This window comes from Dendropsophus ebraccatus, chromosome 7, assembly GCF_027789765.1.
Source record: "Dendropsophus ebraccatus isolate aDenEbr1 chromosome 7, aDenEbr1.pat, whole genome shotgun sequence".
NCBI lineage: Eukaryota > Metazoa > Chordata > Amphibia > Anura > Hylidae > Dendropsophus > Dendropsophus ebraccatus.
In genome coordinates, this window is record NC_091460.1 from 5400308 (window position 1) to 5419597 (window position 19290).

At 43.6% G+C, this 19290-nt stretch overlaps 1 protein-coding gene across 4 annotated transcripts in view; it reads right to left on the reverse strand.

Annotated features, from left to right (window-relative positions):
* LOC138797237 (tachylectin-2-like) overlaps positions 1–19290 on the reverse strand; it is a 92578-nt gene that overhangs the window by 201 nt on the left and 73087 nt on the right. For 2 of the 4 annotated variants that reach the window (XM_069977093.1, XM_069977095.1), the window contains 3 exons: positions 8350–9193; positions 1500–1680; positions 1–265 (listed from right to left, as the gene is read on the reverse strand). The exon at positions 1–265 is cut by the window's left edge and continues 201 nt beyond it. In XM_069977093.1, coding sequence (XP_069833194.1) covers positions 53–265; positions 1500–1680; positions 8350–9193 — 1238 coding nt within the window. In that variant the 3' untranslated portion in view covers positions 1–52. Of the gene's footprint in view, positions 266–1499; positions 1681–8349; positions 9194–11515; positions 11577–13642; positions 13817–19290 lie in introns of those variants that run through there. The other 2 variants (XM_069977092.1, XM_069977091.1) reach the window with 2 other exon arrangements.

Below are 19290 nucleotides of genomic sequence, written 5' to 3' on the forward strand. Positions count from 1 at the left end.
TGCAGAAAGCGTAATCATTAGGAAAATCATTTTTAAGCAAGATGAATAATTTTTATTGGGGAACGATATCGAAATCTTCCTGGTTAACGGTCAGGTTGTAATGTGAGACCCCTAGCCATATTCCACGAACTTCAACATCAGAACCAAATATGGTGCGGGCGACCGCCTTGTAGGGGACGTTCATTTCGGCTTTCATCACTGAGGACACCACCTTAATGGCTTTACCAGGCTCAACCTCTACGTTTGTGTTTGATTCAAATACAGTCTGTAGAAGAGAAAGACGACAAGAACCTTAGTGACCACGTGTTATTATGTCAGAACAAAAGTCCAAACTGTCCAGAATCTGGTATTTTTGTGGCTCTGTGTAAATGTCATCAGAAACAGTAAGAAATTGAAGCATTTTTGGGGGAACATGATTTTGATTTTTGATTATGGAGCTGTAAGAGAGCTGACCAAATTGGCCGTGTATCAGATGGGGGGAGTGGCTGCCTCTACATGGCCGTGCACTCCGCCCATCCCACTCAGGTGGTTATTATTATTTTGGCCACTATTATGTGGATCCTGCATGCCCAGAGCATAGGCTTATTATATGCCATGCAGAGGCCAAAGTACAGTGTAGGACGGTCCCGGCATGAGGCCACCGTAACGTTGGTGGGATGGCTTACACTATTTTAGACTTTTTTTTAAGCAGTTGGGGAGGGGGGGGGGGCTGCTTTTAGCGATTTTTATATCTGTATTGGGTCTGTATCTTGCCATTGAGGTGAGATGTGTTTTTGTGTGTTTGCAATTTCAGCCATAGCAACGTGCTCCTGCCCAGTGTGAATGGTGCTGTAGGAGAGCTGACCAAATTTGTCCTTTTTGAACATTATTGTGATGACAACTGAGAATGACCAGGAGAACTGTTGGAAATAAGATGGTTTCCTTGGTTTCTGGTCCACTTTTTCCTGAGGTAGGTCGACTGCTTATCTAGCTCTTGTCCCCAACTGTATTTTGGCCATTTACATTTATTTTTAGTTACGATTTTAGTTTGTCTAAAGATGATGGTACAGGGCTTAAGTTGTTATTCTTTGCAAGAGCTCAGATTACCTCGAGAAGTCATCCCAGAGCTTGGGGAATCGGGGCACCTACAATGCAGAACTACAATTTCCAGACAAAGTAGATTGGATTCATACTGTAGTTTTGCTCTCCTCTAGTTGTATGACCTTACAATGTCATCTTCAGCTGGATATCTCCAGTCTTTACCTGACTACAGCCGTCCACCCTACTACAGTCTATACTGGTTGTAATATGTCCTCGCTCCCTCCAGCATTACAGGACCACTCTAGGTGTCCTGCAGTCCGGACCTCCATGTGCGAGATACAGATGGAAAACCAGTTGGGTAACTTTGTAGCATAATAAAGGACCTCCAAGAATGAGACGCCATTTACATCCATGTTTACCCCATTATAAATTACCCAAAGACCAGCCATGTATTTTATAGTGTAACCTCAGTGACCTACCTCAGTTTCATTAGTCTTTTCCATGTTCCAGTTGTGGGTGGTGCTCGTCGACATTTTGAAACCCACTTCTCCTTTAAAAATACCTGGAATTTCTGTTTTAAAAGTAGTCTCAACTCCGGCTTCAAATGTAAATCCATGTTCATGGGAGAAACTGCTGGATTGCTTTACAGTTTTATTGATCCTGAGACAAAAAAAAAACAACAATGTTATACCGTCTGATTCATGGTGGGAGATTTCACACAATCCGTTAGTAAGAATATAACTACTGGCATTCACTTTCACTCCGGGTCACAATCCATCATACATTGCTTTAAATGCTGGTTACAATATATCTACACTTATAATATTGTTGAGAAATCCTGAAATCCAAATTGCATGGTTAATATGGTATGATAGGGTTTGGGACTTCTGTCATAGAGAAAGTCCTTACATTATGCAAATCTATTATTGTGGTGTCCCACTGTGGGTGTTTCTATCCTTTACACCCCTCGCAAAAGTCTGTACTTGTTTGTCGTCTTGTTATAGCTGTTGTATTACCAAAGATGACCACTAGATGCCACTGTATAGTATAACTAAGGTCCAGAAGTCGCACAGCTGAAGTATCTGTGTGTATATGTACCAGCTTCTGATAGCCAGTAGGATCACTCCTTTCTACTATCCTATCCTCTCTTTTCCCCTTCTCTATTGCACTCTTTCCACCTAACCACAGCGCATCTTACAGATGTTTAGGAAGTTAGTCCCTTGGGTGGAGGATCAGTCTTAGCCGAGCTTTGGTGGAGAAAGGATGCAGCACAGATAGCTCTCCACCATGGTTCTACCTGGGCAGTCAATCAGTTTTAGTCTACACGCTTGGGTAGGACACAGAACAGAGCCCGCTGACAAACCTTTTTCTTAAAGCACCCCACACGCTGTGTGATGCACTGTTAAGCCCTTCAAGAGAGGACTAGCCTACAGATAGCCTCAACCCACGCCGAGGACAAGGAGTCACTACAGTGCAAGACAGTATCCACTACAGAGCCAAAGAGCCAGGAACTGATCCGGGTGGAGCAAAGTTACATAAAGTCGATGAACTCCACCTTGCAGCGCGGGTGTACTTAGAAAATCCTAACCATTCCGCTCATCCCAGGTAACAGGGTCTGGGGCCTGTGTCACCTGTTAGTACGGTTCCGCCAAAGCTAGTGGGCATAAGGTGGTGTGAAGACTATAGGAAAAGGTCAATACACAGGCTTAGGTTGTTTCTTCTTCATCTACAAGTATTCTTCTATGCACTCCAACCTCCCGGCAGAGCACATTACTACTTGGGTTGAGACTCTCATGGCACTTTCCTCTCTACTACTACCTCAGTACAACCTTATCAACTCTACTAAAGCCTACTCAGCACTTATCACACAATTCTGGAGATTCTATGTTCGAATATTTATTGGAACTGTATCAGTGTATATCAAGATTTGTTGTATTACCTGCTGCACATTACCAAGTAGTAAACTAAGTCAACGTTATCACCCGAGTATGTGATTATTCACCACCAGCTGCACAGCATATACACCGCTACCTTGGGACATTTCCCCTTTCTGTGGGTGGCGGGTCCTACCAATATTTGGCAGGGTTACTACTCCACTCTGGACACCTGTGACACAATCCCAAGGAACTAGGCAGCAACCTGACAGGACACCGACCACAGGGGAGAAGGGTACAACCGGCCTTACACTATAAAAGCAGGCGCGCCCTCACACCTGTGTGCCTACCAGGCACTGGCGTCACGTGACAAAACCCTTAAGGTCTGGATGTACAGTATGTCGGCCATCCACCACAAGAAGTGGCGTCACACTTCCATCTAGCAAGTGACCGGCTGTCCCACCGCTACAACATCCTCAGGGGGTCACCACATTATCATATACCCCATTAAATCTATCAGTAAGCTTGAGCTGAGACCTGTCAAATAAGCAACATGCCCAATGTTCTACAATTTCTGTCATCAATCTACAAAGTCTCTAGGAGAAGCAGAAATGCTGCCCTCCGGAGCCTGGTAATGGTGTCCCATACAGAAGCCTCCTGGGGATTTACTCTTTTTCTTCAAGCCAATGATATTATTCTTCACACTTATTGTTATAGCGAATGTACCACTAGGTACATCGCTATAGTTTTTTTTACATTAACAGACCGGCACCGGTAAGGGGATGCCAGTGGCATCATGCTCGGGAATAGACTGATGCCATGTGCGAGAACAAAAAAGTCACCGGCATCTCCGTGCAGACGCTTGTCTGTTAATGTAAAAAAATCCATAGCTTTAAAGCAACTCTGTACTTCCCAAGCCACTTGTACCTTCGGATAGCTGCTTTTAATTCAAGATCTGTCCTGGGGTCCGTTCGGCAGGTGATGCAGTTATTGTCCTAAAAAACAACTTTTAAACTTGCAGCCCTGTGCCAAACGGCTATGGCCTAGAGTGACTATGCATTAGGCTGGCACACCCTCTCTGTCCCTCCTCCCCGCCCTCCTCATCATCAGGAATGCTCCAGGCAGATTTTCTCCTATTCATCAGCTGTGAGAACACGGCTTATGGACTGGATGGATGGCATCTGTGCAGTGTTCACAGGAATAGGAAAAATTCTGGCAGTGGCATTCCTAATGATGAAGAGGGTGGAGAGGAGGGACGGAGGGGTGGTGCAAAGTTAGGGCACAGATACTCTAGGCCACGGCCGTTTGGCACCGGGCTGCAAGTTTAAAAGTAGTTTTTTAGGACAATAACTGCATCACCTGCCAAGCGGACTCCAGGACAGATCTTGGATTAAAAGCAGCTATCCGAAGGTACAAGGGGGGGGGGGACAGATTGTGGGCACAGAGTCGCTTTAAGTTGTACAGCAGATCTGACATTAAAAAGGCAAGCAGAATAGCGCCTATTACACTGATCAATGCTATGCCTATGGCAATGATCAGTGTATGCAATCTAATGATTGCATGTAAAAGTTCCCCAGGGGGACTTAAAATGTGTAAAAAAAAAAAAGAAAAGAAAAAGTAAAAATGTTTTCAAAAATACCCCAAAGCCCCTCCCCCAATAAAAATTAAAATCACCCCCCTATCTTATTATATAAATAAAACGTATTAAAATAAATAAATAAATAAACATATTATATACTATAGTGTGCGTAATTGTCCGATCTATTAAAATATAACAATCATCACGAAAACAAACGAAATCATCACGAAAACAGCCGTAAACAAAAAGAGGGGAAAAAAGTGGCCGGATTGCTGATTATTTTTGTTACATTATATATATATATATATATATATATATATATATAAAAAAAAAAGTGATCAAAACGTCCAAGATACACAAATATGGTATTAATAAAAAAAGAGATCATGGCGCAAAATATGACACTCCATAGAGCCCCATAGGTGAAAAAATAAAACCGTTATAAGAGTCACAATAGGCCCATTTTATTAATAATTGCAACAAAAAAAAAGGATTTCATAAAAAAAAAATATACATTAGAGAATGTGTGTAAACCTGCATATGGTTGTGTTATAGTAGAATGAAAGCCGCCATTACATAGTACACCTTTCCCTGTAATAAAACAAGCCCTCACATGGCCCTGCAGATAGAAAACTGAAGGGGAGGAGGGAAAAACCAAAACACTAAGATCAAAATTTGCCTGGTTCACTGGGTCATTTTAGGGGTTAAGTTTTTATAAAAAACCTTTTATGATAATATTTTAATCAAGGCTGCGTTATCGGGAGTGCAAACTGCCCGCATGATCAGAAATCCACAATTTTGACCTTTACAATTTCTGGTCAGCATCAAGGATGGAGTTTCCTTTACGCTGCCTAGACTCCTAGCTGAAACAGTCTGCAGTCTGTGGGAGATGGGGAATAAGGAGCAGTAAGATGCAGTCTGTGGGAGATGGGGAATAAGGAGCAGTAAGATGCAGTCTGTGGGAGATGGTGAATAAGGAGCAGTAAGATGCAGTCTGTGGAGATGGGGAATAAGGAGCAGTAAGATGCAGTCTGTGGGAGATGTGGAATAAGGAGCAGTAAGATGCAGTCTGTGGGAGATGGGGAATAAGGAGCAGTAAGATGCAGTCTGTGGGAGATGGGGAATAAGGAGAAGTAAGATGCAGTCTGTGGGAGATGGAGATTAAGGAGCAGTAAGACGCAGTCTGAGAGAGATGGAGAATAAGGAGCAGTAAGACGCAGTCTGTGGGAGATGTGGAATAAGGAGCAGTAAGATGCAGTCTGTGGGAGATGGGGAATAAGGAGCAGTAAGATGCAGTCTGTGGGAGATGGGGAATAAGGAGCAGTAAGATGCAGTCTGTGGGAGATGGGGAATAAGGAGCAGTAAGATGCAGTCTGTGGGAGATGTGGAATAAGGAGCAGTAAGATGCAGTCTGTGGGAGATGGGGAATAAGGAGCAGTAAGATGCAGTCTGTGGGAGATGGGGAATAAGGAGAAGTAAGATGCAGTCTGTGGGAGATGGAGATTAAGGAGCAGTAAGACGCAGTCTGAGAGAGATGGAGAATAAGGAGCAGTAAGACGCAGTGTGTGGGAGATGTGGAATAAGGAGCAGTAAGATGCAGTCTGTGGGAGATGTGGAATAAGGAGCAGTAAGATGCAGTCTGTGGGAGATGGGGAATAAGGAGAAGTAAGATGCAGTCTGTGGGAGATGGAGATTAAGGAGCAGTAAGACGCAGTCTGAGAGAGATGGAGAATAAGGAGCAGTACGATGCAGTCTGTGGAGATGGGGAATAAGGAGCAGTAAGATGCAGTCTGTGGGAGATGTGAAATAAGGAGCAGTAAGATGCAGTCTGTGGGAGATGGGGAATAAGGAGCAGTAAGACGCAGTCTGTGGGAGATGTGGAATAAGGAGAAGTAAGATGCAGTCTGTGGGAGATGGAGATTAAGGAGCAGTAAGACGCAGTCTGAGAGAGATGGAGAATAAGGAGCAGTACGATGCAGTCTGTGGAGATGGGGAATAAGGAGCAGTAAGACGCAGTCTGAGAGAGATGGAGAATAAGGAGCAGTACGATGCAGTCTGTAAAGATGGGGAATAAGGAGCCGTAAGATGCAGTCTGTGGGAGATGGAGAATAAGGAGCAGTAAGACGCAGTCTGTGGGAGATGGGGAATAAGGAGAAGTAAGATGCAGTCTGTGGAGATGGGGAATAAGGAGCTGTAAGATGCAGTCTGTTGGAGATGGAGAATAAGGAGCAGTAAGACGCAGTCTGTGGGAGATGGGGAATAAGGAGAAGTAAGATGCAGTCTTTGGGAGATGCAGTCTGTCCCCGACAGCTTCCTGGTCTGAGCTGGACCCAGGTTGTGACATGTGCGGGCCGACTCAGACCAGGAAGCTGCTGGAGACCCGGGGACCAGAGCGGCAGTATGTGACCACCTGCGAGAAGGTAAGAGGCATTGTTTTCTTTTATCCTCCCCAGCACTTGTTAAAAAGTCTCTTCTCACTGGGATGACAGTAGAGACTAAATTAACTCAACAGATATAGTAATCATCTGTAAGGACATCGTAGGTTGAAAAATATGATAAGACAAAGGACTTATACATGACCGAGGCTATTATGAGAATGTAAACTCATTTAGCCACTTTATGTGGAACTTTTCACAGTCCCCCTACTGCTGTTATGCTCTCCGTGTATTATGACATGGGATCCATTGGATTACACTAATACTGGGCAGCTAAGTCTATCCAGAATAATTTTGAGCTAATGTAGATTCTGGATATCATAAACTACTGTAGTATGCACTCTGTCTTTCCAACGTGTTTTGATGACTAGTGGTATCTTCAGGGTGTTAGGCACATGGCCAATGAGATAAATTCTTTCTGATTACTATCCCTCACTAGGGGATGATCCTGAATTATTTAGGAATCTGGTTGATGATCTGAATTAATCTAGAATCTGGATATAACTTTATTTAGGTGTCTCACCCACAGAGTTGTGTTGTGAGTTTTGAAGTCATCATGGAGGATTAAATGGTGGAAAAGAGGAAATAAAATGACCTTAGCTAGAGAAGACGTCTCCTGTGACTTATGAGGGTTAGACTAAGTTCACATCTATATGCTGGCAAATGTGCTATAGGTCAGAAACCCAGGATATGCAGTTGCCAGTATATAGCACAGCGTGTCCCAACTTGATCCATTCATTTCAATTTGCCACATATTCTGTAAAATTGACGACATTTGGCACAGGTGTGAATGATTTTCCTGCTTGTCTCTAAACAATCAGGCTTTTAAGTCCAACTAGAAAAATCATATATGATCCAAAGTGTGCCTGAAGGTCTTCACTCTAGACTGTAGACACTTGTGGCAGAATTTGGCTGTCAGTCTAAGATGTATGGGGCCGCCCCCCAACTATGGACGGACGGTATCAGTGATGATAGGGAACAATCCTGGTGATCTCTTTGTTCAGGATGTGTCATTTCTTCAGTTTATCCATCCCCATAAACAACACAAAACGTTCCTGTGTGTGGGGAGGATAGGAAGCGCGTGACTGACGGCCGGATGATTGTTCGGCTATCAATTATTGAAGGTGCATGGGGAACTTAACATAGCCAATTTTACACTACATTTGGCCCATTCAAATGATTGGCTCCAGCAGGGCATGCTGAGGTATATGTTGGCAACCTGATCTCCTGGGATTCCAATTACACCACATCAGCATATACTGATGTGAAATCACCAGGCATGACGTATCTGTTACAGTAAACCCCAGGGCTGCTTCATAGTCACAGATTATCTCTGGTTGCCTCATGGGTTTTATGATCCAACAAGTAACGGTAATCGGGGGCTAAATCATTTCCATTACAAACGCTGAGTAGCGGCTTCTAAGAGTTACATACTACTTACTTGTAGTCGTGTTTCAGAACTGTGTACTTGCTTTTTCTGTTGTCGTAGAGGTTCCTCTCCACCACTTCTTGGGTTTCAGACAATACTTTGGCTTCGCCAATCAGGAATTCAAGGCTCAGAATACTACGAATTGTTTTGTCCTTTGTAAAAGACAAAACTTTATACATATTATAGTTCCATCCTACGCAATCGGCACTGTAGAGATATGATAGTTTTCCTTGTGATGGTACGTCTCCTCTGTAGATGTTTCCATTGTGTTTATCTATAGCCCACAGTTTTTTATCTTTAGTAAAGCCCATAAAATGAGTGAGCCTTTGCCACTGGCTCACCCCAAGCAAGGTTTTTTCCCATGCAACATTTTCATCAGTAGGTGGAGGTCCTGTGTAAAACTTGTCATTGGCCACACCATACAGATTGCCATCTGGATCAAAAAACAAACACTCATACTCATGCCAGTTCCCCCTTCCGATCTTTGTTGCCCGATCATAGATCCAAGGTACATACTCATTATCTGGTGCGGGACCCTTATAGAAAAATCCATCAGCAGTGGTGCAGTATAAATCTCCATTGGGGTGGAAGAAAAGACATTTTATTCTGTCCCAGTCAAATCTTCCAATTCTTCGAGCCACCGTGAACCAATCAAGGTCTTTAGAAGGCAGTGGGCCTTTATACAGGTCTCCAGAGCTGACGCAGATGATGTCGCCATCTGGGCTGCAGGTTAACTTGCTGACATTGTTAATCTTTCCCATAACGGCTGCTCTTCTCTTAAAACTATCTTGATTATGCCGAGGTGGTAAGCCGACATGGATAGTATTATCCTTAGTCAGTCCCAGAAGGAGTGTGTCTAGAATAAAATGAGAACCCGCATGAGATAACCTAGGAAGTACAGAATAAGGCCCCTAGTATAATTATTCTATCTTTTACTATATGGTCCGATGGTCATTCTGCTCATCGCCATTTCTTGTACCTCCCCTCCACCTTCTATACGTTATAGATGTTAAGCTTCTATGGTCACCACTTTTTTATGCTCCCCCACTCTCTTTTATTTCTTCTTTATTCCTTTAAGATTTTTTTAAGTCACATTTCCATTATGTTGCTTTTTCCGAGATGCTAAGATCTAAAAAAAGATCATTGTCCCAAGGAGGCATGTGCCGTGGAAATGGGGACGGGGCCTAATTAAAGACCAGCGTACAGGTACGCCAGTCTTGATAAATTCCTCCAAAGTATATAATTTTTTTTCCTCATTTTCACTCCACAATGATTGTTTTGTCTTGTAGTACATTTTAAAGGGGAACTATCAGCACGTGGGACAAATCTAACCTGCTGATAGCCCCCTATAGGGCAGAGGATGCTGAGGAGGAAGGTATGTGTGTTTCCTTCCTCCTCTGCACCAGTCCAGCGCTCTTAGTCAGGGTAAACTTGGCTCTGAGCACCATTAGGAGCACTGCTGTGTCATCCAGCCCACCCCCTCCATTGACTATCATTAGAGGGGGCCGGATGGATGACGCGGCAGGGCTCTTAAGGGTGCTCGGAGAGGAGTTTACCCAGACTAACAGCGTGGGACCAACTCCAAGAAGGTGAGAGACATAGCCCTCTATAGCGTGGGGAACCCTGAGGAGGAAGGTATATCTCTCGCCTTCCTCCTGGTTGCGGGTCCCTCGCTGTTAGTCGGGGTAAACTCCGCTCCGAGCACCCTTAGGAGCACTGCTGCATCATCCAGCCCCCTCTAATGATAGTCAATGGAGGGGGCAGGCCAGATGATACGGCAATGCTCCTAATGGTGCTCAGAGCAAAGTTTACCCCAACTAACAACGCTGGACTGGCGCAGAGGAGGATAGTTCCCCTTTGAGGTAAAATTAAAGGGGTTGTCCAGCGAAAACCTTTTTCTTTCAAATCAACTGGTGTGCGAAAGTTATATAGATTTGTAATTTACTTCTATTGGAAAATCTCAAGTCTTCCAGTGCTTTTTAGCTGCTGTATGTCCTGCAGGAAATGTTTTATTTTCAGCCTGACACAGCGCTCTCTGCTGACATCTCTGGTCAAGACAGGAACTCTGTCTAGGTTTTCTATGGGAATCCCCATAGAAAACCTCTCCTGCTCTGGACAGTTCCTGTCTCAGCCAGAGATGTCAGCAGAGAGCAGTGTGTCAGACTGAAAATAAAACACTTCCCGCATGACATGCAGCAGCTAATAAGTATGGGAAGATTTTTTTAATAGAAGTAAATTACACATCCATATAACTTTCTGACACCAGAAAAAGATTTTCGCTGGACAATCCCTTTAAGGGTGTCATTACAAAGCCAATTTATCACTGCTCCCCGGAAATAAAACAGTGACTAGTGCAGCCATTTTATCACAGCTAATATATATATATATATATATATATATATATATATATATATATCCCTTTCCCTTCTTCCCTCCTGTAACATATATAAAGGTTTCCATCATGTCCTTCCTTTCCCTTCTTCCCACATGTAACATATATAAAGATTTCCATCATTTCCTCCTTTCCCTTCTTCCTCCTGTAACATATATAAAAGTTTCCATCATGTCCTCCTTTCCCTTCTTCCTCCTGTAACATATATAAAGGTTTCCATCATGTCCCTCCTTTCCCTTCTTCCTCCTGTAACATATATAAAGGTTTCCATCATGTCCTCCCTTTCCCTTCTTCCTTCTGTAACATATATAAAGGTTTCCATCATGTCCTCCCTTTCCCTTCTTCCTCCTGTAACATATATAAAGGTTTCCATCATGTCCTCCATTTCCCTTCTTCCTCCTGTAACATATATAAAGGTTTCCATCATGTCCCCTCTTTCCCTTCTTCCTCCTGTAACATATATAAAGGTTTCCATCATGTCCCCCCTTTCCCTTCTTCCTCCTGTAACATATATAAAGGTTTCCATCATGTCCCCCCTTTACCTTCTTCCCTCCTGTAACATATATAAAGGTTTCCATCATGTCCTCCCTTTCCCTTCTTCCTCCTGTAACATATATAAAGGTTTCAATCATGACCCCCTTTCTCTTCTTCCTCCTATAACATATATAAAGGTTTCCATCATGTCCTCCTTTCCCTTCTTCCTCCTGTAACATATATAAAGGTTTCCATCATGTCCCCCTTTCCCTTCTTCCTCCTGTAACATATATAAAGGTTTCCATCATGTACCTTCTTTCCCTTCTTCCTCCTGTAACATATATAAAGGTTTCCATCATGTCCTCCCTTTCCCTTCTTCCTCCTGTAACATATATAAAGGTTTCCATCATGACCCCCTTTCCCTTCTTCCTCCTGTAACATATATGAAGGTTTCCATCATGTCCCCCTTTCCCTTCTTCCCTCCTGTAACATATATAAAGGTTTCCATTATGTCCTCCTTTCCCTTCTTCCCTCCAGTAACATATATAAAGGTTTCCATCATGTCCCCCTTTCTCTTCTTCCCTCCTGTAACATATATAAAGGTTTCCATCATGTCCTCCCTTTCCCTTCTTCCTCCTGTAACATATATAAAGGTTTCCATCATTTCCTCCCTTTCTCTTCTTCCTCCTGTAACATATATAAAGGTTTCCATCATGTCTCCTCTTTCCCTTCTTCCCTCCAGTAACATATATAAAGGTTTCCATCATGTCCCCCCTTTCCCTTCTTCCCTCCTATAACATATATAAAGGTTTCCATCATGTCCTCCCTTTCCCTTCTTCCTCCTGTAACATATATAAAGGTTTCCATCATGTCCCCCCTTTCCCTTCTTCCTCCTGTAACATATATAAAGGTTTCCATCATGTCCTCCTTTCCCTTCTTCCTCCTGTAACATATATAAAGGTTTCCATCATGTCTCTCCTTTCCCTTCTTCCTCCTGTAACATATATAAAGGTTTCCATCATGTCCTCCCTTTCCCTTCTTCCTCCTGTAACATATATAAAGGTTTCCATCATGTCTCCCCTTTCCCTTCTTCCTCCTGTAACATATATAAAGGTTTCCATCATGTCCTCCTTTCCCTTCTTCCTCCTGTAACATATATAAAGGTTTCCATCATGTCTCTCCTTTCCCTTCTTCCTCCTGTAACATATATAAAGGTTTCCATCATGTCCTCCCTTTCCCTTCTTCCTCCTGTAACATATATAAAGGTTTCCATCATGTCCTCCCTTTCCCTTTATTTCACAAAGTTAAAATTTAATACCTAAATTACTCAAAAAGTAATTGGTGATGGGGCCCCCTATGTCCTGGGCGTGGTTGCTCTCTAGAAAGCCACCATATTTGGTCCCATTCTAATAAGAAGGTGGTCGTCTAGAGCAGATAATAGAATTATCTCAGAAATTAGTTGCTGCCATCAGATAGCAATATCTCTTCTGGTGGTTACCGACACAAAGATTTTTGTGGTAATTCATAATGAATGCGTCCAATGCCTTTAGCGTTAGAGACAACACATTGAGCATGTCAGATAGCTGTGCATCACAGGGAATGTTCCCAGTTCTTACAACCTTCTATGTTGAACTTTTGTACCACAAGAGATATTGTAAATCTGATTGCTGCAATTGATTTCTGAGATTCTTCTGCCCTTCTTGATATGCTACATGACCACCTCCCCATGACAAAAACTTGCCCTTGATCCAGTATGTCATTTTCGCTTTCATTTCTGAGACCCTGTAGTGTATATACTTATGTTACAGAAGAAAAGAGAGGAAACTAGAGTAACTGGTAACTGCAGTAAATCACTTGATCTGATGCTGCGTTTACACGTAACGATTATCGTGCGAATTTGCGCGATAACGGTCGAATTGGAACGATAATCGTACGTGTAAACGCAGCGAATGATCGAACGATCGAACGACGCACGATAAATCGTACATCGTGATCTTTAATCAGGTCAGCAAATCATCGTTCATCGTACGCAAAAAATTCGCAAATCGTTCCGTGTGAACAGTCGTTCGCCGATTTAACTAATGTGTGAGATAGGATTAAACAATCGCAAAACGATCGCAGTGCGAATTTTCGGACGATATATCGTACCGTCTAAACGCTGATCGTTATAAAAAAAAAATCGTAAATCCGACATGGCTAATCGTACGATCGGGCCAATAATCGTTACGTGTAAACGCAGCATTAGAAGTCATTACTAAAGAAGGTGATTATGGAAAACAAGAAGAAAGTGATAACATATTACCGACACAGCTGATAGAAGAAGAAAAAAAGGCAAAGATATAAGACAATTGCAAAGATAAGGATCAAATGATAGAAAAACCATGAAGAAGAAATGAAACAGAAGAGGAGGGACCTGTGAGGTCAGCGGAGAGCGGTTACCTATTTCGGCCATTGTTGGGTCTTGTTGGGTGTCACGGTGGATCTGGCTGCTCTCTGTAAGGAGACTGCAGGTCACTGAGGAGAATTCTGCTCCGGACTCTTATATAATCCAGAGGAACGGTGGAAACTGTGGGAACCTGTGTCCTTCTCCTCCTCCCTGCAGCGCTCCATCATGACTCCTCATCTCTGTTTACCCCCATGTGTTTACTCTGTATCTCCTGTTCTATGACTTGGTGATGGTGAAATGCTCCTATTACTATGCTTATCGCAGATCACACCTTGTATAGAGAACATCAGTTTATTTGCGCCTGTCATGGGGTGATCATTATTATACACCCTGGTGACAACTTCTCTCAAAAATGTTTGATTTTCACACAAATGTTTATAATGAGAGAGAAGCATGTGGGCAATGTGCTTAGGTGGGTGCAAGGGAAGGTGAAGGCCTCTTGTATCTTATGTGTAGCCTAGGACCCTACACGGGGATGGGCAGCAGCACCAGGGTTCTCTCACCTCAATGTCTATAATGGAATCCCAGCTTCATAGGTCACAAAATAATATCAGCCTCCAGACAACAAAACACCCGAGAACCAGCTGGGATGATCATCAGCAACACCCTTGGTCCATTATACATGATAGACTATCCTTATAATGCATACTATACACCAAAACATAAATATGTATGTAAATATACTCCAATTATACATAACTAATCCAACAATAAAGTGTCTAGTGCAAAAAAAAAAAAATGATAGAATGTAAACATAAAGTACATGAGCAAATATAGTGAGAAAAGTGCTGTGCAGTAACTAAAGTACTGAAAAGTGCAAATACTATATCATACTTATATTGTGTGGACATAATATATAACATAAATGTGTCTATAAACTCTATGTACAGTAAATAGAATAAAATAAGTCTTAAAGCGACTCTGCACCCACAATCTGACCCCCCAAACCACTTGCACCTTCGGATAGCTGCTTTTAATCCAAGATCTGTCCTGCTGGCCGTTTGGCAGGTGATACAGTTATTGTCATAAAAATTTAATTTTAAAATTGCAGCCCTGTGCCCTATGGGCGGATCTGTGCCCTAACTTTGCACCACCCCTCTGTCCCTCCTCCCCACCCTCTTCATCATTAGGAATGCCACTGGAACTTTTACTTCTGCTTGAACATTGCACAGCTGCCCGTAGGGCACAGGGCTTCTATTTTTAAAATTAATTTTTTATGACAATAACTGCATCACCTGCCCAACGGACCACAGGACAGATCTTGGATTAAAAGCAGCTATCCGAAGGTACAAGTGGTTTGGGGGGGTCAGATTGTGGGTACAGAGTCGCTTTAAAGGAACATGTGAATGTATTAGCGTATGTAACGAATATGTGAGTTAAGTGTGTATGTACTGAATGTGAAAAATGCATAAAAACTACAGTAAGATGTCCAATACAGAATATTATTAATATGTACATACAAAGTACAATAGTAATATCTAATAAGTTGTGAGGTACCTACGTCTCCACATGTGTAGGTAAATATACTATGTCAATAACATATTATTCATGGACCATATTACCCATCTGGCCCGATGTCTAGAGATGAGCGAACATGCAATACTCAAATCTCCTGTAAGTTTGGGCGCAATTTCTCAGCCAATCAACATGCAGGAGACTCTTTGGTACATCCTGCAATCACGTGGGACCCATACATGTGGATAGCAGTGATTGGTTGGCCAGATCAGACGACCCTGCCATATAAAAATCTCGGCAGCCAAGGCTCGGCTTACATGCATGCTGGAAGAGATTAGGGACTGAGCTGCTGCTTGTCAGGGAGAGCGTTAGGGAGGGAATTAGCATTCCAGTAGGCAGGGATACTAGGAAAAGAACCAAACAGCCCTTGTACGGGCTTAAAATCGTTATTTTTTGGGTATTACTACAGACTGCTGGCTGGGACTCTATATGACAGCCTCCAAATACTAGTGTGACCACTAGCATATTTACTTATTTCTGTATTTCTCACTGAAGCCATACCGAAGCTTACTTCTAGTTGCCCTCTGCAAGAGGGTGGCATTGAGTATATAGCTGCAGTCTGCAACAGATTGTATACGACAGCCTCCAAAAAAATAGTGTGACCAACAGTATATTTTATTTCTGTATTTCTTAATCAAGGCTTATCCAAGCTCACTACTGATTGCCCTATGTAAGGGGGTGTCATACAGCGGATAGCTGCAGTCAGCAACAGATTGTATACCACAGCCTCCAAAAAACTAGTGGGACCACTAGTATATTTTCTTATTTCTGTATTTCTTTGTGAAGGGCTGAAGGCATATCTAAGCTCACTGCTAATTGCCTTGTGTGAGAGGGTGGTAGACAGTATACTGCTGCACTTACACTCCCAGACTCTATACAACTACCTCCAATAGTAGTCTGAGTAATAAATTTTCTTGGCTTGCTGTGATCTGTAGTGCAGCTATCTCAGTCTTGACTGTGCAGTGTCCATAAAATGGTGAACCCCAGGGGTAAGGGTCGAGGGCGTGGGGTTCCAAGCGATGCAGTGGGCAGAGGCCGTGGTTCAGGGCAGGGTGACACAGCAGCACCTGTTGAGGAGGGAGCAGTGGCACACCACAGACATTCACTCCCTAGCTTCTCGCAACTTACGGGGTCTCAGGGTATAACACCGCTATTGAAACCGCAGTAGTGTGAACAGGTGATCATGTGGATAGCGGATAATGTGTCCAGTAACTTATCCACAACCCAGTCTGCCACGCAGTCCACCCACGCTACCAAAGGGAGTGGAACCCTTGCTCCAAAAGCTCAGAGCAATGCAGAGCTATTGTGGAATTCCAGATGTCAACCTCGGTAAGAAGCGGTATTCAGGTCAGTCAGCTTCCTCAAATCTACAATGAGGAGTGGACGTGGATGTCTGCTATCTGTCAGGTACTGGGCCCCTTTGAGGAGTCAACACAGATGGTTAGTTGCGATGCCGCCATCATCAGCCTCACCATCCCGCTGCTGTGTCTGCTTCAAACCTCCCAGCTCAGCCTGAAGTCTGAGACTTTGCCTTTGTCTCAGGAGATGGGGGAAGAACATCTGCCACTAGATAGCCAGACCACCCTGACGTCTGTTTCTGAGCACGAAGTAGAGGAGGAGGAAGAAGAGGGTACCCATGCTCAATCCTTAGCTGTTGAGCGTGTATGGCCTAAAGAGGAGGAATTGGTGGAGGAGGAGGAAATTGCGAGTCAGCCTATTGAGGAGAAGGAATTCTTGTGTGTTGGGACCCTGGCACACATGGCTGACTTTATGTTAGGCTTTCTTTCCCGTGACCCTTGGGTTAAAAAATTTTTTGACAACACCGATTACTGGGTGTTCACTCTCCTGGACCCTCGTTACAAAGAGAACTTTTCCACTCTCATTCCTGCAGAGGAACGCAGTATGAGAGGGAATCAATATCAACAGGCCCTGGTGCTGAAGCTGAAAATTGACTTCCCATCTGACACCACTGGCACCAGAGGACAAAGTTCTGTTGGACAAAAAGCGGGGGAGAGGAGGGGTGGAGCAGGCAGCTTGTCAAGGGGCAGGGGAACACTCTCCAAGGCCTTTGGCAGTTTCATGGCACCCCAGCAAGACTATGTCAACCGTCCCCAGTCTAGACAGAGTAGGGGGGAGGCCTTCAGAAAGATGGTGAGGGAGTACCTTGCTGACCATACCAACGTCCTTCCCGATTGCTCTGCTGCATACAACTACTGGGTTGCAAAGCTGGATACGTGGCCCCAAATGGTGATTTACGCCTTGGAGGTGCTGGGCTGCCCTACCGCTAGCGTGTTGTCAGAGCAGGTCTTCAGTGCAGCTGGTGGCATCATCACTGATAAGCGCACCCGCCTGTCAACTGACAGCGCTGACATTTATAAAAATGAACAAAGCCTGGATTTCACCTGAATTCAACTGTCCACCCGGGGAAAGCAGCTCAACAAAAGGATTCTTGGTATATCCTTACTCCTCCTCTTCCTCCTCCTTCAATTCTCAGCCAACAGCCAATTCTTGATCCGCCATGCTGTGTCTGGCATAATTTTTGGGAGGCTCACCTGATACCGCTTCTACCTTAGTCCCTCTGTAATCACCGCCATGCTGTGTCTGGCATAATTTTTGAGAGGCTCTCCTGCTACCGCTTCTACCTTGGTCACTCTGTCATCACCGGTATGCTGTGTCTGGCATAATTTTTGGGAGGCTCACCTGCTACCGCTTCTACCTTGGTCACTCTGTCATCACCGCCATGCTGTGCCTGGCATAATTTTTGGGAGGCTCACTTGCTACCTCACTCACTTTTAATTGTTCTTAATTGTCCTTACTGCCATGCTGTGTCAGGCTAAATTTTGTGGTGGTTCATATGCTACCTCTGTTTTAATGGTTTATTGAGTTCTCACCGCCATGCTATGTCAGGCTAAATCTTGGGGTGCTTCATATGCTAACTTTGTTTTAATGGTTCTCTGTGTCCTCACCGCCATGCTGTGTCAGGCTAAATTTTGGGGTGCTTTATATGCTAACTCTGTTTTAGTGGTTCCCTGTGTTCTCACTGCCATGCTGTGACAGGCTGAGTTTTTGGGTGGTTCATATGCCTACCTCTGTTTTAACCAGGATGTTGCCCAGAATTCGGCATAATGGTGCGATTAGGCAACCTCAGAGGCATCCATGCATGCGGCCCCTGCTGTTTCCTGTCCATTTCCGTGGTGTTTCCATCATTTCCTGAGGTTGACAGGTTTTCACACGACCTTCCCTCTGCCAAGCTTGGGTCCCCTGCAAAAAAGCTCGCGTTTCCCATTGACTTCAATCGGGTTCGTTACTCATAACGAGCACCCGAGCATTTTAGTACTTGCTCATCAGTACTGATGTCCATTAGACATATGTTCTAATTAGGTTCTAATTATAAAAATATATAGAAGCAAGACGATAGGGCAATAATACATGTCAGCTATGCCCCTTATTGCAACCATAAAGGTGGTCCTATTACTATTCTATCCAAATCAAACCTATTAAAATTATTCAAATCCTGATCTGGAGTCAGTCGTCAGAAAAGTCCCAATAAATTTCCAAATCATGAAGTCCCGAACTGTGGAGTATGTCCGGCTACAATCACAAAATATACTATGATCACACCATGTTCTCAGGTCAAGGACTTCGGGAAGGATAACACATGTGCAGTTCCCATATATCTGTGTGTAGCTGTGATGCTAAACACCCCACCTGGTGTCACTGACAGGGGGATATAGGAGATGGAAAACATGTACATACACTGTATAATGATGTCACCATGTGTAATGTACTATCATCTTTTATAATCACACACCACCATTTGGTACATGAGCGTGTGTCTGTATTACTGTGCTATACATACATCTATACCTGAGGAAAGAAAAAGCGGTCATACAAATCACATAGAAAGACAGATATAATATATCTTCCTGAAGTAGAAATGGTTGCACATATCACCTCGCAGAGATTATAACACATTGCTTCTAAACCCGTTTTACTCCCAACCGTCGATCCACAACTCACGGACGCCCAGCACAGATAAGAAAGCTTCTCATTGAGCCCCTTGGCTGTACTGTTTTCAGAGTTGTAATTCATTTGCTTTCAATCTGCAATCAGCGTTGTGTCAGAT